Genomic DNA, 24,572 nt, shown 5'->3' on the forward strand with positions numbered 1-24,572 from the left:
GGTGGCCCATCAAGCCAGTGGCTTGTGCCCTCAGGCCCCTCACCCATGGCTCCGGCATGAGCTAGTTGGTCGTTCCTGTCCCCTGGGCTGTGCTGAGCACAGTAAGAATGTCCTGTACTGGCCCCGGGCACTCAGCTTCGGAGCAGGGGCCTGGCTGCTGATTGGGCTGTGCTGTGACTGGGAGCTGGACACAAAGTGACCTGTGTGCATGTTCAAGTCCCCTCTCTGTCCCCTCTCTGCATCACCACGAGAAGTGTGTTGTTGGCATTTGCCAGCCCTGCTCAGCCATTTCCCTGGGCTCGGCTGTGGCAAAACAGTGCCCACTGCCGGGCTGTCGGTGGCCCTAGGGCCTGCTGCCCGGCTCGTAGCCCTGGTCCCCGCTGCCCGGCTGTCACGGCCCCAGGCCCATTGACTGGCTGTCAGTGGCTCCTGTGCCCTCTGCCCAGGTCTCTGTTCGTGTCTATGTCCGGGTCTGGGATTGGGTCTGCGTCTGGGTCTGAGGTCCCAGAAGGAGGGCGGGTGTGAGCCAGGACCAAGTCTCCCAGCTGGCCAAAGCCCCGCCCCTCGCCCTAGGTAAGCCCCGCCCTTGCCCCCGTAAGCCTCACCCTGGGGAAGCCCCGCCCCTTGTCCCTGGCTAAGCCCCGCCCTCACCAGAGTAAACCCCGCCCCTCGCCCTGGGTAAGCTCCGCCCCTCGCCGGGCCAAGTCCCCTCCTCCGTCTGGGAGGCCCCTGGGCTCGGTGCAGACTGCTGGGCTCGGCCCACTATCTGAGGGACTCTGGCACGGCCGGCAGAGCGGTCCTGTTCCTCGTCAGTCTGGTTTGGTTTCGGGGCCACACGCGGCGTTTCTTGGGCTCCCCTGGCTCCGTGCAGGTGGGGAAGGGGCTCCTGCGAGGGTCAGCCTGGGTCAGAGCCCGAAGCCCGGGTGCTGGTCCTTCTTAGCCCAAGCCGTAGCCCGCGACCCTGACCTCTCGGGCCCTCCCACCAAGCGCGTGGTGCAGTGCACAGGGGGACCCCGAGTGTGCAGTGGGACCAGCGCCTGGGTCCCTGGTCAAGGTCCCGCACCCACAGCAGGTGCTGATGGAGCGTAGATGCACCTTCAGCACCCAGGGGCTGGCTGATGCTGCCGTTGCTGAACCTTCCGTGAGTGATGCTGCCGTTGCTGAACCTTCCGTGTCCCCGCAGCACGGCCCTGACCCCCCGTGTCCCCCAGCACGGCCCTGAGCTCACCCATGTCCCCCCAGCACGGCCCTGACCCCCGTGGCCCCCGGCTCGGCCCTGAGCCGCCCCTCCCTCTCCCCACCACCAGCTCCTCCCCCTGAAGGCTCCTGCAGACGCCTGCAGCCTTGCCAGCTGGTGCTGGCACTGGGAGCTGCACGGTGCCCGGCTCCTGCCTGCCTCCGTTGAGAGGCTGGCGCAGCTGGCTCTGACCCCCCCCCCCCCCACGCCATTGGCTTCTCCCCGTGCTGAGTCAGATTCCGGCGCACATCGCGGCAGCTTTTCAGTGGCACCTGGTCCCCGATGCGGCTGCCGCCAGGGATCTCGGCTCAGCTCTGGCCCCGCCGGTGCTCCTGACGCTCTGGACAACTCGGATCGGCTCCCGGAAGTGTGGCAATGCCACCGGGAGCGTGTCTGTGACGCAGGCGCACAGGGATGCCAGCAGCCTGGGGGTGGCGGGCGGAGCTGCCGCTGCCAGAGGGGCCTGCATGGCTGGCCTGGGAAGGACAGTGCTGCGCCTCTCGGAAGGGTCTCGCGGGCCCAGGAAATGCTCGGGCCCCGCCGGGAGAGGGCAGCTCGGGGCAGCTGCCTGCTGAGCCCCGGGGGCTGCGGCTCCCCCACGCCCACTCCCCGCCTTCTCTCCTGCTCGCAGCCTGCAAGATGCTGGCGTGGGGTTTATCCTGGTCATAGACCGCAGGCAGGACAGATGGACCTCGGTGAAGGCGTCCATCCTGCGCATCGCGGTAAGTGCCCTCCCACTGTGGCCCCCAGCCTCTCCTGGCCTGCTCTGGGAGTGCTGCCAGGTCCCTGAGGCAGCGGGAGGGGGCATGGGAACCCCACGCCTTCTGGGGTTCCCTGGGCTGCTGTGGACACCACTTGGAGATTGGTGTCTAAACACACACAGGTGAGTGTACCTGTGTGGCTGTTATCCGTGCTGCATACATGTGGTCCTGTCTTTGCGCTGTGTGCATGGGCTGTGTGTGTACTGTGTGCATGCAGCTGGATACATGTGCTTAAATATGCACGAATGGGCATGTGGGTTTTCCTGTGTGCTTGTGTGCTCTTTGCATGAAGGGTGTGCTTGTATGTGTGCTGTGTACACGTACATGAGTGTTGTGTGTTTGCATGAGTATGTGTACATGAGTTTGGTGTGTGCACGAGTGTAGTGTGTACACAAATGTGTACATGAGTGTACACACGAGTGTGTACATGGATGTGTACACGAGTGCGTGTGCATTAGCACATGCACGTGCGTGAGTACATGAATGTGTATGTGACTGTGTGTACATGTGTGTACGTGAGTCGCACGTATGTGTATATGAGTATGTGTACAAGAATTCTTGTGCTTCAGCGTGTGCTTGAGGCTGTGTGTACTTGTGTGCATGTGTATGTGCCTTGTGGGTACACATGTGTGTACATGTGCCTGGGGGGTGTTCTCGAGGCTTAGCTGCCAAGTCCTGTTGGACATGGCCACCCCTCCCTGCCCACACATCAGCCTGTTGGCTATGGTTGCCCAGTTCCCGTGGCCCCTCTTCGGAGCAGGGCCGCGCTGTGATGTCAGCACCCAAGGTGGGAGGACAGGAGGTTTAGTGGAGGCTGCGAAGGAGAAACTGCCGGCTGCACCCAACTTTCTGAACCGCAGCCCCAGAACCCAGTGCCTTCGGCCCCCACTCTCAGAGACGGCAGGGCAGGGGGGTCGGGTGGGGGCTCTTGCGCCCCCCAGGGAGAGCCCTGCTGCCAGTTCCCCCATCTTATGGCGACAGTGCCAGAACAGTGACCCCGCTTGGCTGGGCCTGTGCCGTCCCTGTCCTAGCTGGGTCATGCTCTCCCTGTCCTAGCCCGACACATGCTCTGCACCCCCACAGCAAGGTGCTGACAGAAGAACTGGAGGAGCCCAGAGTCAGCCGCAGTGGACTCCTTGTAAAGTGCTCTTTCTCTGTGGAGTTTGACAAGCCCCTACAGCGTTTCCCTCCCCTCTGCCTCCAATCCCAGTGAACCTGACGGCTGCCCTCACAAGCGTGCCCGGTTTGGGCTGAAAATGCCACTGGGCTCCAGCACGCCCCCTGCCCGAGTCTCCCCAGCCCCTCCTACCTGGGTGCCCGGCCTGGTGGCCACTGGGGCAGAGTTGCCACCCGTGAGCTGGCTGTGGGCTGGGCCAGCCTCCTCCCGGGGGTCTTGGTGACAGCTCCGCTGTGGAGGTGTCTGCCAGCCGCGTGACGTCAGGGGCCCTGACGCTAATTTTAGCCGCCGTGTGTGGGTCCGTGTGCGAGCGTCTGACAGGGAGCTCTTCCTTTTCTGGGTGCTCCGGCTCGGCTGGGTGGCAGAGTGAGCCCTGGAGGAGGCGGCATCTTCGCGTTCAGGAGCTACTGAATTAGACGCGCGGTCCCGTGTGCAGGGAGCATGAGGGGTCAGTCGGCCAGTGCAGCCTTGGCCGGGGCCCCCAGAGCAGCAGGTGCCACCGAGGGGCCCCCTGAACTCAGCTGCATGTGTCTGAACAGGGGCGTGTGCGGCGTGACGGCGTGTGCATGTATGCACATGTGCGTTGTGTGGGCGTGACTGTGTGCTGTGTGGCTATGAGCCTCGTGCAGGAGTAATCGTGTGGGGGGGGGAGCATGTGGGAGCAGGCGTGTCTCCGTGGGGGTGGACATGCCTGTGAGTGCGTGTGAGCATGTGTGTAACGCAAGTAGCGTGTTTTATGAGTCGACGTGCCTCCATGTGGCCTGGGTGAACATGCCTGTGAGTGTATGAGCATGCATGAGCAAGCACATATGTGTGACTGGTTGTGTTCATGTGTGACCACGTGCCAGAGCACTTGCGTGTATCTGAACATGAGAGTGAGCATGTGAGTGAGTACACCTGAGCCTGTGACAACGTGTGAGCACATCTGAGCACACGTGTACGTGTGTGGGAGCCCTGCCTCCCGGTCGCCTGCCGTTTGGCCCCTGAGTCAGGCAGAGCCAGGCATCGCTGCGCTGTTGCGAGGATGTCAATCAGGAGGCCTTCCTGGCAGAGGAGGAGGGAGTCCCTGGGAGTAGAGTAGGGGCAGGAGCCCAGCTCAGGCCTGCATGGCCGCTTGCTGCCCAGGGCTGGGAGTGGATGGTGGAGCTTTCTGGAGCGTGTGTTTGCTCAGAGGGTTCAGCAGAAGTTCCGGCAGCAGCGGGTAGGGCCAGACCCAGCGCGCAGGGCACCTCCTCCCCCTCTGCCCACCCCAGCAGGCCTGTAGAGAGTTCCAGAAGGCAGGGCCGGCGAGGCTGAGGGCTGCATGGTGGGGGTCGCCTCAGCTCTGAGGCTGTGCTAGGCTTCCGCCTCCTCGTTCAGGCCACCTGCCTGACCCTGACGGTGAGTCTCCTGGGCTCGGTGGACCTGTGCGGTCACCCTCAGGCCCCAAACACTCCCATGGCAAGTCACCAGCAGGCCCCAGGCTCGGGTCAGCCATCAGCGTGGCCTTGAGCAGAGCGGGGAATTCCCACCACATCCCGAGTCCTCGAGCCCCTGGCCTGGTGCCTGCTTCGTGAAAATGGCCTGTCCATGGCCCCAGGCCCCGAGCAGGGGGCCGAGAATTTGCCAGCTGCTGTCCGCCTTTCCTGCTCAGCCCCAGGCCCAGGTCTCCCCGGACAGGCCCCGAGCGCGAGCTGGTTCCAGAAAGACACCCAAACCCTCAACCAGCTTGTTGTGGCCAGTGACACTCCCGCAGCTCCCGTTGGGCTGGTTCAGGGCACGCAGGAGCTGGCCCTGCACGAGCCATCATGCCCAGCCCCTGAGTCGGGCTTGAGCAGTGGGGACCCAGCAGATGGCACAGTGCCACTCTGACGAGCGGGCATGCCCACTGACCCACCCCGGCCTGCGGGGCAGATGCAGGACAGCCCCCAGGTCCAGCCCGTTCTGTCCTCACTGGCCTGGAGACAAGCCCTGCTGCTCCCCCTGGCCGATCACAGCTCTGGGGTCTCCCGAGCGCCTCCTGCCTGCCTGCATCTTGGCCGCCTGTAGCGCCCGTGAGGCCTGGCTGAGGGGCGTGTCGGTGCCCGGGCTGTGGAGAGCTGAGGACGGGTGCCCGGGTGCCGCCTCCTGACCCCACAGCCCCGTGTCTCGCTTCAGCAGCCTCCGCCCCTGTGTGTCCGGGAGCTCATGTCTATGGGGCTCCTCCCGGACCCTGTCCTGCGCCAGAGCCCCCTGGCTACCCGCATGTGGCAGCCCGAGCAGAGTGTGTGGCCCCGGGTGCCCAGACACGCCTCCCGCCCGCAGGCCTCCTTCCCTGCAAACCTGCAGCTCGTCCTGGTCCTGCGCCCCTCGGGCTTCTTCCAGCGGACACTCTCTGAGCTCGCCTTCAAGTTCAATCGAGATGACTTTAAGATGAAGGTGCCGGTGAGTCTGCCCCTGCTCCCACACAGCCAGCAGCCCTGCTTCCAGAACATTCTCAGAAGGCTGCCCTGGCCGGGCACCAGGGCCAGACTCCTCGGGGCACTGATGGCTCTGCCTGTGTGTGGAGGGTGGGGGGCTGCAGCTGGTGTCCTGAGGGGGTCACGGGGTCCCTGCGGGGTCCCTCTGTCCAGGCCTCTGTGCACCTCTGCGGGGCCTGTGCACCTGGGCGCCCCCAGCACTGTCACTGCAGGCGCCCATCCCTCACAGGGACTCGGTGTCACAGGTGCTCGCGTCTGCTGGACGGCCTTGGACTTGGGCTGAGCCCCCCAAGGCCCCAACCCAGACCCACACTCTCGCAGAGTCGGGGACCCGCGAGCCCGAGGGCGGCCTGTGTCCTCCCTCACTGCGCACTCTGCAGCCCTGCCCGGGCAGTCCGGCTGTCCCCGGGAGGGTCGGGCAGAAACCAGGCCATGATGCCGGGCAGGGGCTGTGCGGGGTGGGGCCAGGCCAGGGCCAGTCCCGGGTGCTCAGGTGCCACCTTGCCAGGTCATAATGCTGAGCTCAGTGCCCGAACTCTACGGCTACATCGACAAGTCCCAGCTGACCGAGGACCTGGGAGGGACGCTGGACTATTGCCACTCCAGGTGGCTGTGCCACCGTACGGTGAGTCCCCCCACACCTTACACCCCGCACTCCCCACCGCTGGGACAGGGCAGTGGGTGGCGGGTGGGTGGCGGCCACCAACCTCTGCGCCCCGTTGCAGGCCATTGAGAGCTTCGCCCTCAGAGTCAAGCAGACAGCCCAGAGGCTGCAGAGCTTCGGCACGGAGCTGGCCGAGACGGAGCTGCCCAATGACGTCCCGGCCACCAGCACCGTGCTGAGCGCCCATGCTCAGAAGAGGGACCGGGCAAAGGTGGGGCTGTGGGGTCCTGGGGGTAGGCCTGTGGGGTCCCGGGGGATGGGCCTGTGGGGTTGGGGTGATGGGCTGTGGGGTCCTGGGGGATGAGCCTGTGGGGTCCCGGGGGATGGGCCTGTGGGGTCCTGGGGGATGGGCCTGTGGGGTCCAGGTGATGGGCTGTGGGGTCCTGGGGAATGAGCCTGTGGGGTCGGGGTGATGGGCTGTGGGGTCCTGGGGGATGAGCCTGTGGGGTCCCGGGGGATGGGCCTGTGGGGTCCTGGGGGATGGGCCTGTGGGGTCCAGGTGATGGGCTGTGGGGTCCTGGGGAATGAGCCTGTGGGGTCGGGGTGATGGGCTGTGGGGTCCTGGGGGATGAGCCTGTGGGGTCCCGGGGGATGGGCCTGTGGGGTCCTGGGGGATGGGCCTGTGGGGTCCAGGTGATGGGCTGTGGGGTCCTGGGGAATGAGCCTGTGGGGTCGGGGTGATGGGCTGTGGGGTCCTGGGGGATGAGCCTGTGGGGTCCCGGGGGATGGGCCTGTGGGGTCCTGGGGGATGGGCCTGTGGGGTCCAGGTGATGGGCTGTGGGGTCCTGGGGGATGAGCCTGTGGGGTCCCGGGGGATGGGCCTGTGGGGTTGGGGTGATGGGCTGTAGGGTCCTGGGGGATGAGCCTGTGGGGTCCCGGGGGATGGGCCTGTGGGGTCCTGGGGGATGGGCCTGTGGGGTCCAGGTGATGGGCTGTGGGGTCCTGGGGGATGAGCCTGTGGGGTCCCGGGGGATGGGCCTGTGGGGTCGGGGTGATGGGCTGTGGGGTCCTGGGGGATGAGCCTGTGGGGTCCCGGGGGATGGGCCTGTGGGGTCCTGGGGGATGGGCCTGTGGGGTCCAGGTGATGGGCTGTGGGGTCCTGGGGAATGAGCCTGTGGGGTCGGGGTGATGGGCTGTGGGGTCCTGGGGGATGAGCCTGTGGGGTCCCGGGGGATGGGCCTGTGGGGTCCTGGGGGATGGGCCTGTGGGGTCCAGGTGATGGGCTGTGGGGTCCTGGGGGATGAGCCTGTGGGGTCCCGGGGGATGGGCCTGTGGGGTCGAGGTGATGGGCTGTGGGGTCCTGGGGGATGAGCCTGTGGGGTCCCGGGGGATGGGCCTGTGGGGTCCTGGGGGATGGGCCTGTGGGGTCCAGGTGATGGGCTGTGGGGTCCTGGGGAATGAGCCTGTGGGGTCGGGGTGATGGGCTGTGGGGTCCTGGGGGATGAGCCTGTGGGGTCCCGGGGGATGGGCCTGTGGGGTCCTGGGGGATGGGCCTGTGGGGTCCAGGTGATGGGCTGTGGGGTCCTGGGGAATGAGCCTGTGGGGTCCCGGGGGATGGGCCTGTGGGGTCGGGGTGATGGGCTGTGGGGTCCTGGGGGATGAGCCTGTGGGGTCGGGGTGATGGGCTGTGGGGTCCTGGGGGATGAGCCTGTGGGGTCGGGGTGATGGGCTGTGGGGTCCTGGGGGATGAGCCTGTGGGGTCCCGGGGGATGGGCCTGTGGGGTCCCAGGGGATGGGCCTATGGGGTCCAGGTGATGGGCTGTGGGGTCCTGGGGGATGAGCCTGTGGGGTCCCGGGGGATGGGCCTGTGGAGTCGCGGGGGGTGGGCTGTGGGGTCCTAGGGGATGGGCCTGTGGGGTCCCAGGGGATGGGCCTGTGGGGTCCTGGGGGATGAGCCTGTGGGGTCCCGGGGGATGGACCTGTGGGGTCCTGGGGGATGAGCCTGTGGGGTCCCGGGCGATGGACCTGTGGGGTCCCAGGGGATGGGCCTGTGGGGTCCAGGTGATGGGCTGTGGGATCCTGGGGGAATGAGCCTGTGGGGTCCCGGGGGATGGGCCTGTGGAGTCGCGGGGGGTGGGCTGTGGGGTCCTAGGGGATGGGCCTGTGGGGTCCCAGGGGATGGGCCTGTGGGGTCCTGGGGGATGAGCCTGTGGGGTCCCGGGGGATGGACCTGTGGGGTCCTGGGGGATGAGCCTGTGGGGTCCCGGGCAATGGACCTGTGGGGTCCCAGGGGATGGGCCTGTGGGGTCCAGGTGATGGGCTGTGGGGTCCTGGGGGAATGAGCCTGTGGGTTCTCGGGGGATGGGCCTGTGGGGTCCTGGGGGATGAGCCTGTGGGGTCCTGGGGGATGAGCCTGTGGGGTCCCGGGGGATGGGCCTGTGGAGTCGCGGGGGGTGGGCTGTGGGGTCCTAGGGGATGGGCCTGTGGGGTCTGGGGGATGGGCTGTGGGGTCCCAGAGGATGGGTCTCTGGGGTCCCGGGGGTGGGTCTCTGGGGTCCCAGGGGATGGGCCTGTGGCGTCCTGTGGGTGAGGGTCATCAGAACCCCCAAGGAGGTGGAGCTGTGGGTGGAAGCACACCCAAGTGGGTGGCCTGGGCCCCAGAACCTCCGGGGCATACAGTGTCCCCTGGGGCCTGTCCTGGTGTCCCTTATGCCATGGCCCCTCTCACTGGCCCCCGAGAACCCTCAGCTCCCTCCTCCGCAGAGCTGACCTCACTTCTCTACCTCTGTCCACCATCCTAGGCCCCCGGGCCCAGCTCTGCTCTGCCATGCTAGTGAGTGGGGCTCCCCGGCACCCCTCCCAGGAGCGGGGGCCTCAGGCATCGGGTCGCAGGGGCCCCACACAGTAGGACTGCCCCCAGGTGGACTGGGCATCCTAGTCCAGCAGGCACCGTGCTCTCTGGCAGGAGGAGATGAAGCTGGCACAGGAGGAGGGACAGAGCATCCTGGAGAGCATTCGAGAGCCACTGGTCAAGGACACCGAGCACAGCCTGAACCAGGACCAGCTGGACAATGAGAGCACTGTGCAGAGGTGAGGCCGGGAGCAGAGGTGAAACTAGGTGCAGAGGAGAGGGAGGGTGTGGAGATGAGTCTGAGTGTAGAGGTGAGGCTGGGAGCAAATTTGAGGCCAGGTGCAGAGGTGAGGTCGGGTGCAGAGGTGAGGGAGGGTGTAGAGGTGAGGGAGAGCATAGAGGTGAGGCCGGGCGAGAGGTGAGGCTGGAAGCAGATGCGAGGCCGGTGCCTTCTCTCTGGGCACGTGTTGCATGTGGCTGGGCCGCCCAGGTGCCCTTGTCTAGCCCTGGAGCGTGACGGTGCCCGTGTGGGGTGAGAAGCTCCCCTGGGCATGGTGGGCTGGTGGTGTCAGAGCTACGTGGCCCCCGGGCCCCCGTGCCCGCTCAGACACCCCCTCCCTTAGACTCCTGGCGCAGCTGGACGAGACGGAGGCAGCCTTTGATGAGTTCTGGACCCGGCACCAGCAGAAGCTGGAGCAGTGTCTGCAGCTGCGGCACTTCGAGCAGGACTTCCGCGAGGTGGGCCGCGGTGTGGGGTCGGCTTGCCCGCCCTAGGTTCGGGGGCTGGGGGGACCGATGCCCCTCGCGGGCGAGCTGGTGGCTGAGCCTGGAGGCGGGTAGGGCCCAGGGGAACACGGTCAGCCCACGGACGGCTGTGTCCTGAGGGGTGTCCCAGCACTTGGGGCGTCTGGCCCTGCCAGGGGGCAGTTTGGTCGGAGCCTGTCTGGGCTGGGCAGGGAGGCGGTGGAGGCAGCACATGGGCATGGAGGGCCCTTGGTGCGGCCTTTGCTCTGGCGACACCGAGAGCCGTGTGCTGCCGTGGGACGGGCCCCGGCGAGCCCTGATCCTGGCATGGTCCCTGCTCGAGCGCCCGCTTTCGTTTGCTCCTTGAGGGGTGCTCAGCGGGTCAGGGCCCCTCCTGGCTGCTCCAGCCGGGCTGTGCCCAGTGAAGGCCCAGGGGACGGGGGTAAGGAGGCCACGTCCCAGCCTCCTCCCGCCCCCAGCTCCCAACTTTATTCTGCACGGGAGTCACAGTCTCTTCCCCGGCGTGCTGCTCCGAAGCCCCCAGGCCCTGGAAGTTTCCGTGGGGACTGAGTGGTCTTCCGGTCTGGGTCTGCCGCGCTGGCCGTGCCCATCCCAGCTGTGGGGGCGCCCAGGGCCCGGGCTCACGCGGCCCCTCCGCCCCGCTGTCAGGTCCGAGCCGCTTTAGACACCCTGGCCCAGAAGATCGCCACCTTCCACGACGTGGGCAACAGCCTGGCACACGCGCAGCACCTCCTGAAGGACCTCACCGCCTTCAGGGAGAAGTCGGGGGTAGGCGGGCTGCGGGCGGCGGGGGAGGCGGGGGGCGGCGTGGGGGTCGCGGCCGGCTGACCTGCGGGGTCTGTGCAGGCTGCCGTGCAGCGGGCCCAGGCCCTGGCCCGGGAGGGCGAGCGCCTCATCGGCACCAAGCACTACGCCGTGGACTCCATCCGCCCCAAGTGCCAGGAGCTGCGGCACGTCTGCGACCAGGTCGAGGCCGCGCTGGACAGGCGGACGGCGCTGCTGGGGCAGTCGCTGGAGCTGCACCGGCTCCTGGAGGCGGTAGGCCGGCCCCGCCCCTCAGCCCCTGGCCCCGCCCCTACATACCACAGGCCCCGCCCCTCAGCCCCTGGCCCCGCCCCTACACTGCCACAGACCCCTCCCACTCCCGCCCTTCGAACCCGCCCCTCAGCCCATTGGCCCCGCCCCTCCAGCACCTTGGGCCCCGCCCCTCGGTCCCTTGGCCCCGCCCCTCGGTCCTCGGCCCCGCCCCTCTGCCCCTCGGGCCCGCCCCCCGACTCCTGCCCCTCAGCTCCGCCCCTCGAGCCTGCCCCTCCCGGGCCTCGGCCCTTCCCCGCTCCCGACACCCGCACCGTGCCTTTGACTCACTCTCAGGCTTACTCAAGCGCTGCAGACCCAGAGCAGCCGCCCAGCCACTCCACCCGCCCCGCTGTCCTCGGCGGATAGCCCACCCGCATCCCCCCAAGCCTCTCGTGGCCACACGGATGCCCACGGCTCCTCAGCTGGAGACTCACGCTCTCCCCCCCAACACTCTGCTTGCAGTCCATGAGGTGGTGTGATGAGGGCATCTTCCTGCTGGCCTCCCAGCCCGTGGACAAGTGCCAGTCCCAGGATGGCGCCGAGGCCGCCCTCCAGGAGATTGAGAAGTTTCTGGAAACGGGTGCAGAGAATAAGATCCAGGAGCTGGGCAGGATCTACCAAGACTACGAGTCCATCCTCACCCCGGATCTGAAGGTGGGCCGCAGAGGGCAGGCGGCCGGGTCCTGGAGAGCACCCAGCCCCCGAAGGGTGCTTCCTGAGGGGCAGCCCGAGGGGTGAGCCTCTCCACAGGGCGGGCTTCCTTCCTCAAGGCCTGCTGACCTGGACGCCCACGCCTGAGGGCACCCACTCAGGGCACACACCCGAGGGCACACACCCAGAGACTACACCTGAGGGCACACACCGGGGCACACATCCGAGGGCCCACACTGGGGCCCACACCCAGAGGCAGACACCTGGGCCCCTTCCATACGCCTCTGAGACCTTTGGGTAGTGCTGCGTGCCCCCCGTCAGCGGCTGGGCCAGCACCCCTGTTCCTGAGCCGCCTGCCCCCCGTCCCATGCAGGAGCACGTGCAAAAGGTCTTCCAGAAGCAGGAGAGCACCGAGGAGATGTTCCACCGCAGACAGGCCAGCCTCAGGAAGCTGGCGGCCAAGCAGACGCGGCCCGTGCAGCCTGTCGCCCCCCGGCCCGAGGCGCTGAGCAAGTCCCCCTGCCCCTCCCCAGGTCTGAGAGTGCCCAGCTCACTCCCTCACATGCGCACACTCGCGAGTACAGCACTCATTTACAGACACACACGTCTGCCACACTCATTCACACACACACTTGTCACGCTGACACACACGTTCACTCACGTTCACAGACATATTCAGACACCAGCTCACACACCTGTTGACACACACACACGCACACACTTCGCACTCATGCGTGTACCCTCTCAGACACGCACTGGTCACATACACACGTACGCACTTGCTCATTCAGATGCACACACCCGCATTACTGCCGTGCACAGACCGCACACTCAGTGACACACACCCACCAAACTTCTCCTCTCCCCGCTCCATGCCCCTCTGCCGGGCTGTGTCCCCGACGCTGCGCCCCGCCCGCTCACCAGCAGCCCGGGACGCCCGGTCTCCCCTGGAGTGTCACAGAACGGCACCTGCCCCTCGCCTGGGCCCAGAGACGAGTTTTCTGTCCAGTCTGGAGCCCGTCCTCAAGACGCCCTCAGCTGCACACCCCGTTCCTGACCCTCCCCCCATATTCCCGCCCCGTTTCCCTCCAACGTGGAAGCCCCACATCCTGGACAGTCCCCTCCAAGCGACAGTACCGCCGACCCCCTCTTTCCGATGCAGGCGTCCGGCGCGGGTCTGAGAACGCCGGCCCTGAGGGCAGCGCGTTGCGGAGGCCGTACAGGAGGGCCAAGGTGGGTGTGGCGGGGTCGTGCCCGGGCCTCGGCCCAGCCTGAGTGGGCAGGCTTGCCTTGTCCCTGAGAGATGCTGCCACACTGCCTGTCTCCCCAGAGCGAGCTCAGCGAGGGCCGGCAGGGCCGGGGCAGCTCCACCGGCGACGAGGAGGAGAGCCTGGCCATCCTGCGGAGGTGGGTGCTCTGGCCGGACAGCCCCGGAGAGGCTGCTGCGTTGGGTGCACAGGACTGGGCGTGTGGCGGCCTCACGCGGGCACCCAGGAGTTGTCCGCGTGTGACGGGCACGTCCACAGTGAAAAGGAGAAACCTGGGCTCGGAGGGTGGGCGCTTTCTGGCACTCGGGCAGGACAATAGATCTGTTGCTCATGCTGCCCGGCGGGATGCTCGTCTGTGTCTCCGGGGGTCCTGAGGGATCCGGAGGGGACATGCAGGGCGGCACTGGTTCAGGGAAGACGTGGACGACCTTCACGGGGAGGGCAGGGCGCCCGCTGACCCCTGCACTCACCTCAGGCACGTGATGGCCGAGCTCCTGGACACGGAACGCGTGTACGTGGATGAGCTGCTGAGTGTCCTGGAGGTGAGCTGCCGATCTTGGGACAGTGGGGCCCCGGGGGTCCCTGTCCCCCAAGAGGGTCCTGCAAGCCCACTGGACATGCCACAGCCCATGGGTGGACCAGGAGCGGACCTCTGCTGATGGGCCCGTGCAAGGTTTGCTTCAATGCTTCTCGGGAAACCAGATGGCCACATGGTGCAGACCACCCAGTGGCGTGAGGGGATTCCACAGAGCCGGAGGGAGAGTTGCCCAGAGACTGGGCTGCTTCGGGCAAGGCTGCAGAGGTGCAGAACCTGGGCAGCCCACTGAGTGCCCACTGAGTCTGCACCCTCCAGGGGCTATCGGAGAGGGTGAACCCCCTACAGACACACACACAGGACCACCCCACACAGACGTATTCAGGAGCACCACACAGACACAGACCACCCCCACAGACACATACATGTACATGGCCTACCCCCCACACATACATACATATAAGTGGGACCACCTCACACATGCACATGTATGAGACCACCCTCTCCCCAACGCACACACAAGCTTATTGGATCATCCCCCAACAGACACACATACACATACACCCGTGATGCCCCAATGACCCATGCTCTTGTGGGGAGTCTGAAGAAATGCAGGCCCATGTCTGGCCGTTGACCCTGACTGTTACCACCGCAGGGCTATGCCGCAGAGATGGACAACCCCCTGATGGCGCATCTGCTGCCGGCCAGCCTGCACAACAAGAAGGACGTCCTGTTTGGGAACATGGAAGAGATCTGTCACTTCCACAACAGGTGAGTACCAGTGTGTGGGCAGCGGGTGGCCAGTTGGGGCCAGGTGTGGGGGGGGCATCTCTGTGAGGGTTCTGATGCAGGAGAGCAGGTGCAGTTGCAGTTGGGGACAATGCACACAAGCTGGGGAGGGTCTCGTAGGGGATCTCTGAGGAGGGTCCTTCGGAGGGTGTCTGAGGAGAGTCCAAGGAGGATCACTGTTGGAGGGTCCTGAGGAGGAGACTCTGAGGACGCTCCTGTGGAGAGTCTCAATGGAAAATACTGAGTCTCAATGGAGGGTCTCTTAGGAGGGTCCTTTGGAGGGTTACTGAGGAGGGGACTGTGGAGGGTCCTGTGGAGGGGTCTCTGGAGAGGTTACTTGGAAGGGTCCCTAAGGAGGATTCTAGGGGGATCTCTGAGGAGCGTCCTGTGAAGGGTCTCTGTAGACAAGGAGGATCACTGTGAAGGATCCTAAAGAGAGTCTCTGAGGAAGGCCCTGTAGAGGGTCTCAGTGACGAATCCTGAGGTGGGTCCTGAAGAGGGTTCCTACAGAGGGTCTCTGAGGAGGTTGCTTTGGAGGGTTCCTGAGGAGGGGACTATGGAGAGTCTCTGTGGAAGGTCCTGTGGAGGGGTCTCAGGAGGGTTCTTGGAAGGGTGCCTAAGGAGGGTTCTGTGGGAAATCTCTGGGGATGGTCCTATGGAAGGTTTTGAAGTCTCTGAGGGTCCTGTGATGGGTCCTGAGTAGGATCCTACTCTGAGGAGGATCCTTGTGTAGGGTCTCTTGAGGAGGCTCCTGTGCAGGGTCCTGAGGATCCTATGAATGGTCTCTGTGAAGAGTTGGAGGAGGGTCCTGAGGAGAGTTTCTGAGGAAAGTTCTGTGGAGAGTCCTGAAGTGGGTCCTAAAGAAGGTCCTTATGGAGGGTCTCTGAGGAAGGTCCTTTGAAAGTTTCCTGAAGGAGGTCCTTTGAAAGGTTCTTGAGGAGGGTCTCTGTGGAGGGTCCTTGAAAGATTCTTGTGGATGTTTTTTCAAAAATCTCCTGAGGATAGTCCTTTAGAGGGTCTCTGAGGAAGAGACCCTCCAAAGTGTCCCTGAGGAGTGTTCCTGAGGAGTCTCTGAGGAAGGCCTGGAGAGGTTCCATTGGACATTTCCTGAGGATGTTCCTTCAGAAGTTTCCTGAGTATGGTCCTTTGGAAGGTTTCTGAGAGGGTCCTGTGGAGAGTCTCAGAGGAAATTCCTGTGGAGGGTCATGAGGAGAGTCCTTTGAAGGGTTCCTAAGGAGGGGGAATCCCTTTGGAGTGGAACTTGACTCTTCCACCTGCAGCCACCGGTGGAACAGGCTGTCCCCATCGTGTACCGCCATCTCTAGCTTCAGTCCCGAGTGACCCACTGTGTCCTCCCAGCACCCCAGCAACCCCACACATGGCAGCCACTCCTGAGCACTCCCTGTGACCTGAGCAGAATCATGGCTGAAGGTTCCAGGCCAGAGAGCGCAGCATGGTGCTGGGAGGACTCTGGTCACTGTCGCGCTCCTCCCAGGTCCTGACCCAACTATCTCTGTCTAGAATATTCCTGAAGGAACTTGAAAAGTACACAGACTGCCCGGAGCTCGTGGGAAGGTGCTTTCTGGAAAGGGTGAGCACTTCACTGACACTAGACTTTCTTACTCCTCGGAGTGGGAACGGGGCAATAGGCAGTGACCCCGCTCAGTCCCAGCACTGTACGGTCCCCTGGAGTGGTCTGGGGAGTCCCCAGCACCACAGGGCCAAGCTGCAGTGCCTTCAGTCTCACACTGATCAGCCGACTGAGACCCCCCAAAACTTCCTGGATAGCTTGGGAAATCCCCCAAAATTAAAAATTTAGAAAAGATAACCCAGAACTGGTACCTGAAGCTTCACCTTGCTTCCATCAGACTGAAGTCACCAAGGACACACTCCAGGGGTTGGTGGGCGGGTGGGACTGGATGGGTCTCCTGAGCTGCTCTCCCTGTGATGAGTCCAAGGAGGGTCGTGGAGGAGGGTCCTGTGGCAGGTTCTGAGGAGTCACTGAGGAAGGTGCCGTGAAGGCTCTCAGTGGAGAGGCCTGAGGAGGACCTAAAGACGGTCCCTATGGAGGGTCTCTGAGGAGGGTCCTTTGGAAGGTTCCTGAGCGCCTGGGCCGTCACAGAACCTGTACTCGCCCCCACCAGCAGACACGCCTCTAGCCCCGCCTCATCTGTCAGGCACGCCCCTAGCGAGGACACGCCCCTGGCCCCGGTCGCCCTGGCCACACCCCTGCCTAGGACACGCCCTACCTCATCTATCCCCGCCCCAGCCCCGCCCCCTATGCTGGCGCGCCCCGGTGAGGACACGCCCCCGTCCTCCCGTGGACACACCCCCTGGCCTGGCCCCGCCCCACCTGACGAGCACGCCCCCGGCCACGCCCCTAGCGAGGACACGCCCCTGGCCCCGTCGCCCTGGCCACACCCCTGCCTAGGACACGCCCCGCCTCATCTAGCCCCGCCCCAGCCCCGCCCCATATGCTGGCGCGCCCGGTGAGGACACGCCCCCGTCCTCCCGTGGACACACCCCCTGGCCTGGCCCCGCCCCACCTGTCCAGCACGCCCCCGGCCACGCCCCTTACGAGGACACGCCCCGCCCCCGCCCCGCTGCCGCGCTCACCTGCTCGCGTCCGCAGATGGAGGAGTTCCAGGTGTACGAGAAGTACTGCCAGAACAAGCCGCGCTCCGAGAGCCTGTGGCGCCAGTGCTCCGACTGCCCCTTCTTCCAGGTGCGTCCCCCCGCCCCGGCCCTCCCTGCCCCCGGCCGGGCACCGTCTCAGGGTCCCCTGTTGCAGGAGTGCCAGCGGAAGCTGGACCACAAGCTGAGCCTGGACTCGTACCTGCTGAAGCCGGTGCAGAGGATCACCAAGTACCAGCTGCTGCTCAAGGTGGGGCGCAGGCCTGGGGGGAGGGGGCTCCCGACCCCGGGCAGCGCCCACCCGCCGCTCCCTCCGCAGGAAATGCTCAAGTACAGCAAGAGCTGCGAGGGGGCGGAGGACCTGCAGGAGGCGCTGAGCTCCATCCTGGGCATCCTCAAGGCCGTCAACGACTCCATGCACCTCATCGCCATCACGGGCTACGACGTGAGCACCCGCCCCGCAGGGCCAGTCCGGTCCCGCCCCGGGGCAGCTCTGCGTGGACGGCACCCGGTGTCCCGCAGGGGACGCGCGACGCCCACCAGGCCCTCACAGCCGCCCTCTCGCCCCAGCCCCCAGTGGTGCCTTTCCCAGAGGTTTCTGTTGGGGGGCAGAGGCAGCCCAGTCGGGAGGGCGCCTGCCTCCACACCGCGCGAGTCCCATCCCCAGCATCCCGTGTTGTCCTCCGAGCGTCCCTGCAGTGACCCGCACTCAGAGCCAGGAGCAGACCCTGAGCACTGCCGCGCGAGCCCCCGCACAGAGACAGGAGTCACGGGGCGGGGGGTGGCGCCCGGGTCCGCAGCGCCCGTGTCTGCCTTGCAGGGGAACCTGGGTGACCTGGGCAGGCTGCTGATGCAGGGCTCGTTCAGCGTGTGGACCGACCACAAGAAGGGCCACGCCAAGGTGAAGGACCTGGCGCGCTTCAAGCCCATGCAGCGGCACCTGTTTCTGCACGAGAAGGCCGTCCTCTTCTGCAAGCGGCGCGAGGAGAGCGGCGAGGGCTACGAGAAGGCGCCCTCCTACAGCTACAAGCACTCCCTGAACGTGAGCACCCGCCAGGGGGGCCGCCTGCCAGCCCGCCAGCCCCGCCCCGCACTCACGCTCCCCCGCTCTGCCTGCAGATGGCCGCTGTGGGCATCACGGAGAATGTGAAGGGCGACTCGAGGAAGTTTGAGATCTGGTACAATGCCCGGGAGGAGGCGTACATCATCCAGGTGGGACAGGCGAGGACCCCCGGGGCGGGCAGGGCGGGGTCCCCCCTCAGGCGGGGGATGCAAGGGTTCCCCCGCAGGTGGGCAGGGCGAGGTCCTCCCCGCACCGCAGACGGGCAGGGCGAAGGTCCCCCCCGCAGGTGGGCAGGGCGAGGTTCCCCCACCACAGACGGGCAGGGCGAGGGTCCACCCCACAGGCGGCAGGACATGGTTCCCGCCTGCAGGTGGGTGGGGGCAGGCCCATCACCCAGGGGAGAGGCCCCACCTGGTGGCAGCACCTCTCTGCCTGCATCTGTGGGTCCCATGCTGTCATCCCTCCGGTCGTCCGTCCTTGAGCGCTGTTGGCATGCGTGTCCTTGGGGCGTGAGCGTGACCTCCGCGTTTCCTTGTGGGTAGGCGCCCACAGCCGAGATCAAGGCCGCGTGGGTGAGTGAGATCCGGAAGGTGTTGACCAGTCAGCTGCAGGCCTGCCGAGGTGAGAGCACTCACACGGCTTCCTTGGCTTGGGGCGGGTGGGGGCGAGGCTGGGGGTGTGGGTGAAGATGAATGTGGGTGGGTGAGGGTGGGTGTGGGTGCAGCTGGGTGCTGGTGCTGCCTGTGCTCTGCTCACAGCCTGTCCCTCCCACAGAGGCCAGCCAGCACCGCTCCCTGGAGCAGTCCCAGAGCCTGCCCCTGCCAGCAGTGTCCAACACCAGGTGACACCCCACGGGCTCCATGGCCCCAGTTCTGGGGTTATGACGGGTTCCCCAGGGGAAACTGAGGCAGTTGCCCAGGAACTACAGCCCAGTCGCCGCCTAGGCGAGAGGCCATGGACAGACCTAGGCTGAGTCCCCAGCCCCTCTGCACCCCGCCCTGACCACAACTAGAGGCCCCTCAGCCCTGGCCTCCTCCCCCGTGCCCGCCTCTGCCCGCAGGGCAGGCTGGCCACTGAGCCCTTTCCTGCCTGTCCCCTCCTGGCCTGACAGCCCCTCCAAGGGCTCCACGAGGAACGTCCAGAAGCTGGAGGAGAGAAAAGGCGAGAACCTGAGTCTGGAGGACGACACGAGCCCCGGGACACCGCCCAAGGCGCCCGAGAAGGGCAAAGGTGGGTGTGCCCGGGCGAGACCCGGCCTCTGGCCTCCGGCAGAGACTGCCCCTCTGCGGTGGGCCCAGCCCTGCCCCAGGAAGGGCTCTGCTCTGCGGGGCTGGCCATGTGGCCAGGCTGTGGGTCCGCGGCGGGTCCTGCCAGGCCGACTTTGCCACCAGCAGACGGGCTGTGGGCTCAGAGCCCTGAGACCCTGCTGGCCCGATCCGGGCCCCGTGGGTGAGGCCAGCAGAGCCCCCGGGCACAGGCCAGGCCGGGAAGAGCCACTGGCCCCCAGGCCCTGAGCTTCCCAAGCACCTGGCAGAGGCGCTGCCTGCAAAGAGCCACCCTGTGCTGGCCCTCAGCCCGCGGGGCGGGGACATGACCCCGCTGCTCTTGGGGCTGAGAAAGGGCCGCATTCCTGCCTCCCTCCTGGACCCCCGCTCCTGCTCCTACCACAGCAGGCCCTCCCCCGGCCCTCCTCCTCCTCTCCCCTCCCCTCTCCCCTTCCTCCTCCTCCCCTCCACCCTCCTCCCTTCAGCCTCCTTCCTCCTCCACCTCTTCCTCCTACCCCGCCCCTCCCTCTCCCCTCTCCATCCTCCTCTTCCCAGACCTCTTCTCCCCTTCCTTCTCTCCTTCCCCTCCTCCCTCCCCACCTTCCTTCCTCCCTTCTCCCTCCCTCCCTCCTCCCCGCCCCTCCTGCCTCCTCCCTCTTCCGTCCCCTCCTCTTTCTCTCCTCCTGCTTCGACCACCTGCTGCCGCCTCCTCTCCCTCCTCCCGCTCCTCCTCCCTCCTCAGTCCTCCTCTCTCTTCTGCTTTACTGTCGCCTCTTCCTCCTCTGCAGCTTCTCCTACCAGTCCTGACAAAAAAGCTAAGCGGCATGAAGTAAAGAGCGACCCGACCCCCTTGGGTCTGCGAGGTAGCGTGGCTTGTTCTCCGCAGGTGTGGGGCGTGCCCGGCCTGTGTCTGGGCCAGGCGAGGCGGCTCCCAGCGCTCGCCTGCCCAGGGTGGGTGCGCAGCTCCCACCCAGAGGGGCCCGCCGTGCTCTCTGCCCGTGCGAGTCCTTCAGACCCAGCTCCCAACGGTGACCTGCTCCCGTGGGTGGCCTCAGAGACCCCAGCAGGCACCACTGGGCTGAGCGCAGGCAGGTCGGGTCAGCAGGCCTGGCACCGAGCAGAGACGCGTCCTCCCTCCTGGCTGCAGCCCACCTGGGGGCGCTGCTCGTGGGCCGGGTGGGGTGGATGTGCCTGGCAGAGCCCCTGCCCTCCTGCTCCCTTTCCTGCACCCATGGGAATGTCACCCCCGGCCCTCACCTCCGGGTGTCCCACAGCGCCGCAGCGCCCACTGTGGCCCTGAGCCTTCCCCTCACGGAGCCTTCCCCCCAGGCAGTCAGTGGCCGCGGCCACGGTGCTGCCCCAAGTCCCTGCCCAACCCCAACCCGACCTGCCAGACGCCCGCAGGCTCTTCATGGCACCCCGTCCCCCGCAGGCTGGAACAAAGCGTCTGGCCCGCCCGAGGCCCCAGATGACGATGGCTGGTCCAGTGCGGAGGAGCCCATCAACTCCTCAGACGGGGAGGAGGAGGCAGGCCTGGGTCCCAGGAAGCTGGTAACAGGGCAGGCGCAGCGGGGCCCATCCGGGAGGGCGGGTGGAGAGGCCGGTGGGGCTCCCGTGCGGGTGCTGTGTGCCCGCTCGGCCCCGCAGGTGGTGCTGCCTGCCCTGGGAAGGCCAGGAGGACACAGGCCGCTGCCTGGCCTGGCCTGGACAGGGCCCCGCACAGGTGCCCCAGGACAGACGCAGAAAAGGTCACGCGGAGGCTGGGCGTGCGCTGGGGTCGGCCCTGGTCTCTGGGCCGGCAGGAGGAGGGGGTCGGGGCGCCCCGGGCACTACGACCCCTCCACCCCCACTCATCCCCCAAGACAGAGTAGGGAGCACACAGGGCGGTGGCCGCACCGGCGTCCAGGAGGGCGCAGACTCAGCCCGCCAGCACTGAGTGAGCCTGCTGGTCGGACTTCTGCGCAGGCCTTCTGTGTGTCCCCCAGGGCAGCGCCCCACCCCAGGGCCCCCCTCCCGGTCGCCCCCAAGGCGCTGCTGGACACTGAGGCTGCTGTCCCCCGTCCAGGCTCCCGGGAAGTTCAGGGTGGTGGGCGGCGAGGAGAAGGGCAGCCCTGAGGCCCTGGCCCTGAAGAGCGGGGACACGGTGGAGGTGGTGCAGGAGGGCGACGCTGGCCTTTGGTGAGCAGCCTTGGACGCTCGGGGTGGGGGCGGGGCAGGATGGTGGGCAGGGCCCGGCTGGGGGCGGGATGGGAGGGTGATGCTAGGGAATGAATGGGACTGTTGGAGGCGGGGCAGAGTGGTGGGCGGGGCTAGGGATGAATGGGACTGGTTGGAGGCGGGGCAGAGCGGTGGGCGGGGCTAGGGAAATGAGTGGGACTGTTGGGGGCGGGGCAGAGCGCTGGGCGGGGCTAGGGATGAATGGGACTGGTTGAAGGCGGGGCAGAGCGGTGGGCGGGGCTAGGAAATGAGTGGGACTGTTGGGGGCGGGGCAGGGCAGTGGGCGGGGCTAGGGAAATGAGTGGGACTGTTGGAGGCGGGGCAGAGTGGTGGGCGGGGCTAGAGTGAACAGGACTGGTTGGAGCGGGATAAGAAGGGCGGGTTAGAGATTGAACGCCACTGATGCGGGGGGTGGGACTAGAACACCACTGGTTGGACGGGTGGGTGGGACTAGAGAAAGACCGGAGCTGATTGGAGGGTCGGCGGGGATAGCGGGCGGACCGGGGCTGGGGCGGGGCCGGCCGGCGGCCAAGGATGGACGGGATTGGCTGGAGGCGGGGGGGCGGAGCTCTGCTGACGGCCGGTCCGTGCAGGTGGGTGCGTAACCTGACGTCCAGCGGGGAGGCCTGGGTGCCGGCCAGCAGCCTGTGCGCGCTCCTGGGCACGTCCAGCCCCGCTCAGTGTCTGAGCGGCCCAGGTAAGGCCCCCCCACCCGTGCCCGCACCCGAGCCCGTGCCCGGCTTTCCCGCGGGGTCCGCCCGGTCCAGCTCGACCCAGCGCGGCTGGACCGCGGCCGGGCCCTGACCTCCTCCTCTGGGCCTAGTGGGTGAGGGGACGGCGCTGTAGGAGCCCTGCAGAGACCCCGCAAGCCCAGGACGACCCTCCGGGGACAGCGAGCAGCAGCCTACTGCGCCCCGTCCGCCGCCGGAGGGGCCCCCAGGACGCCCCCGGCCCCGCTGAGACCTCCGAGCACCCGGCATCACTGTTTACATGAAACGACGATTTGATACTCTTTTGATATGAAACTATTTTTTGTTACTGGGGTCCACGCTGCCGTACGGGCCGGGGCCCAGATGCCCCCCAAACCGGGCAGCGCCCACACACAGAGAAGGACCCTGTACCTGGGCGTGTGCATTTCCAGAAGGGAACTGTCATTTAAAATATTCTTTTTCTATTTAAAAAAAATGGGGGGCTCATGGTTTTTTAAAGCACTTCACCGAGTTGGGGTATTTGTATTGTTTTTAAAGAACAGAGAGTGATACCATTCTTACAGAGCTCTGTGCTAACCCGCGCGTCCTCAGAGCCACCCTTGCGTGCCCTGCTGGCCCCGTGCCCCCCGTGCCCCCGTGCCCCCGTGCCGGGAAACACGGGAGCATGGCGAGGCCCAGGCACGTGACTCCACACAATCAAGACAGCGGGGAGCAGGGCTGTTCGCTGTTGTCTCAGGAGCCGGGTTGTACGGCTGCCGTGCATGTCTGTCCGAGTGTGTATGTCCGTGTGTCTGCAGAGCCCAGGAAGGGGCTGCCCAGCAGGCCAGACGCCCTGAAGGGGCTGAGAGCGCCCTGGGCGTGTTTGTCCTGGCGTGGCCCTGTCCTGCTCAGCCGCTCTCCTGTGAAAGCACTTTAAAGCTTAGTGTTTCCTCCCTGTCATTGTTTTAGAACTGCTGATGTAAATAAAACTTGGGGACTCGAGTTCCTCCCGGATGTGTTTGTTTGAATAAATTCGAGCAGCCTCTGCCATGGGAAAGACGCGTCTCTCAGGGCCCACCTCATCTGCACCCCAGGCCAGAGGGAGGGAGAGGAGACTGGGTGGGGGGAGCAGCCGGACCCCACCCCTTCATCCTGTCTGGGCACAGGCACCCTCCCCGGGGGACAGAAAACAGGTGTATGCATCCTGCCGGACGAGCCCTAAGCTCTGCCCGCTATGGCCCCAAGGCAACAAAAAGAGTTAAGCAAAGTTCACGGTAAATGGAGACTTTAATATGAAAAGTCATGAACAAACTTCTGCTGATACATCTGAAAACACAAAACAGGAGTTTCTCCATAAATTAACTTTTGATGAAATGCAGCTTATTTAAAAAAAAAAAAAGGCAGGAGTGATAGTGTCGAGGTCGGGAGTTCCCTAGCCCTGGGAGGCACGGAGAGACCAGACAAACAACGTTCCTGCAGGAATTCAAGCGGGGTTTCATTCAGACCAGCATGCTGGGGCTCTGCAACATACCCAAGAGCGGGCAGAGGCTGAGAGCCTCGAACTCAGAAACAGACCATTTTTTATACAGTTTGAGAATAAAGACCACATATTTTGCACATACATGTTTTGCTAGGTTCCTTGCGGTTTTTCTTGAAGAATCTCGACCCAAACATCTTGACCCGGTCACATAGTTTCAGTTTCCAGGATGGTCAAAACACTCTGTCTATCTTTAAATAGTTATGTCTTATTCTAGCCCTTACCTTACACATCTACTGGGTTCAATCCAATTTTGTAACCTCAAGGCTGCTGAACTGTTTACGGAAAGCAATTCTGCAAGTTAATTAACTCCTTCCTGGCCTTCCTCGCTCCTTTCAATAGGACAGCAGATAAGGCACTTGCCTTGCGTGTGACCAACACGCGTTCCATCCCCTGGCACCCCATCCGGTCCAATGAGCATGACCAGGGGTAACTCCTGAGCACTGCTGTGTATGGCCTAACATTTTTTTCATGAAAATCAGTTAGAAATAGGTCAGCTCCTGATTGATGCCAGGCTCAGATATTTTTAGGGCCATTTTTGTTTTGTAATTTTACTCAGGTCTTACGCGGAAACATTCATGCACTATTTCAAAGAGTGTAGAGAGGGGGAAAAAGCATCTCCACAAATTTCATGGAGCGAGTGTGAGTCCAGCACCAAGCAGAGATAATACGAGAAACAAAGTTATGGGCATAATGTAAACACTCCCATCAAGTGTGGCGGGGAAGGCCCACGGCGACCCCACCCAAGGCGACATGTCCTCCTGAGTGAGGGCCCCACGAACGCAGGATGTTCCTTGTGCGAAGCTTAGGGTTTGCCGTAGGGTGACTCAGGAGCTAAGATCAGCTCAACAGATAGAAAAACGTACTTTTATTCAACGTCCACTTGTAATATTTTGCTAACTACAAGTAGAAGGAACTTTTCTAATGTAATGAAAAGTATAGCAAAATCCAGCAAAAATTCTGGAATTTTTTTTTCTGTGTTTACAACCACGGAGCAAATGGCTCCGTGGGAGG

The 24,572-nt window shown here is 65.0% G+C and overlaps 1 protein-coding gene across 4 annotated transcripts in view; it reads left to right on the forward strand.

The window, feature by feature from the left end:
* The window catches only part of MCF2L (MCF.2 cell line derived transforming sequence like), a 40,543-nt gene extending 18,000 nt beyond the window's left edge, over window positions 1-22,543 (forward strand). For 2 of the 4 annotated variants that reach the window (XM_056129796.1, XM_056129795.1), the window contains exons 4-31: window positions 1,869-1,959; window positions 5,459-5,578; window positions 6,122-6,238; window positions 6,339-6,488; window positions 9,183-9,307; window positions 9,692-9,806; window positions 10,482-10,601; window positions 10,680-10,871; window positions 11,373-11,564; window positions 11,935-12,094; window positions 12,724-12,794; window positions 12,892-12,968; window positions 13,305-13,371; window positions 14,020-14,135; window positions 15,675-15,744; window positions 16,786-16,878; window positions 16,945-17,037; window positions 17,107-17,232; window positions 17,608-17,829; window positions 17,907-17,999; window positions 18,393-18,471; window positions 18,625-18,691; window positions 18,962-19,080; window positions 19,904-19,978; window positions 20,548-20,666; window positions 21,181-21,293; window positions 21,926-22,029; window positions 22,156-22,541. In XM_056129796.1, the coding sequence (XP_055985771.1) occupies window positions 1,869-1,959; window positions 5,459-5,578; window positions 6,122-6,238; window positions 6,339-6,488; window positions 9,183-9,307; window positions 9,692-9,806; window positions 10,482-10,601; window positions 10,680-10,871; window positions 11,373-11,564; window positions 11,935-12,094; window positions 12,724-12,794; window positions 12,892-12,968; window positions 13,305-13,371; window positions 14,020-14,135; window positions 15,675-15,744; window positions 16,786-16,878; window positions 16,945-17,037; window positions 17,107-17,232; window positions 17,608-17,829; window positions 17,907-17,999; window positions 18,393-18,471; window positions 18,625-18,691; window positions 18,962-19,080; window positions 19,904-19,978; window positions 20,548-20,666; window positions 21,181-21,293; window positions 21,926-22,029; window positions 22,156-22,178 (3,109 nt within the window). In that variant the 3' untranslated portion in view covers window positions 22,179-22,541. Of the gene's footprint in view, window positions 1-1,868; window positions 1,960-5,458; window positions 5,579-6,121; window positions 6,239-6,338; window positions 6,489-9,182; window positions 9,308-9,691; window positions 9,807-10,481; window positions 10,602-10,679; window positions 10,872-11,372; window positions 11,565-11,934; window positions 12,095-12,723; window positions 12,795-12,891; window positions 12,969-13,304; window positions 13,372-14,019; window positions 14,136-15,674; window positions 15,745-16,785; window positions 16,879-16,944; window positions 17,038-17,106; window positions 17,233-17,607; window positions 17,830-17,906; window positions 18,000-18,392; window positions 18,472-18,624; window positions 18,692-18,961; window positions 19,081-19,903; window positions 19,979-20,547; window positions 20,667-21,180; window positions 21,294-21,925; window positions 22,030-22,155 lie in introns of all 4 variants that reach the window. The other 2 variants (XM_056129794.1, XM_056129797.1) reach the window with 2 other exon arrangements.
* The last annotated feature ends 2,029 nt before the right edge of the window (window positions 22,544-24,572 follow it).

The sequence above is a fragment of the Sorex fumeus genome, unplaced genomic scaffold, assembly GCF_029834395.1.
Source record: "Sorex fumeus unplaced genomic scaffold, SorFum_2.1 ptg000072l, whole genome shotgun sequence".
Taxonomy (NCBI): Eukaryota; Metazoa; Chordata; class Mammalia; order Eulipotyphla; family Soricidae; genus Sorex; species Sorex fumeus.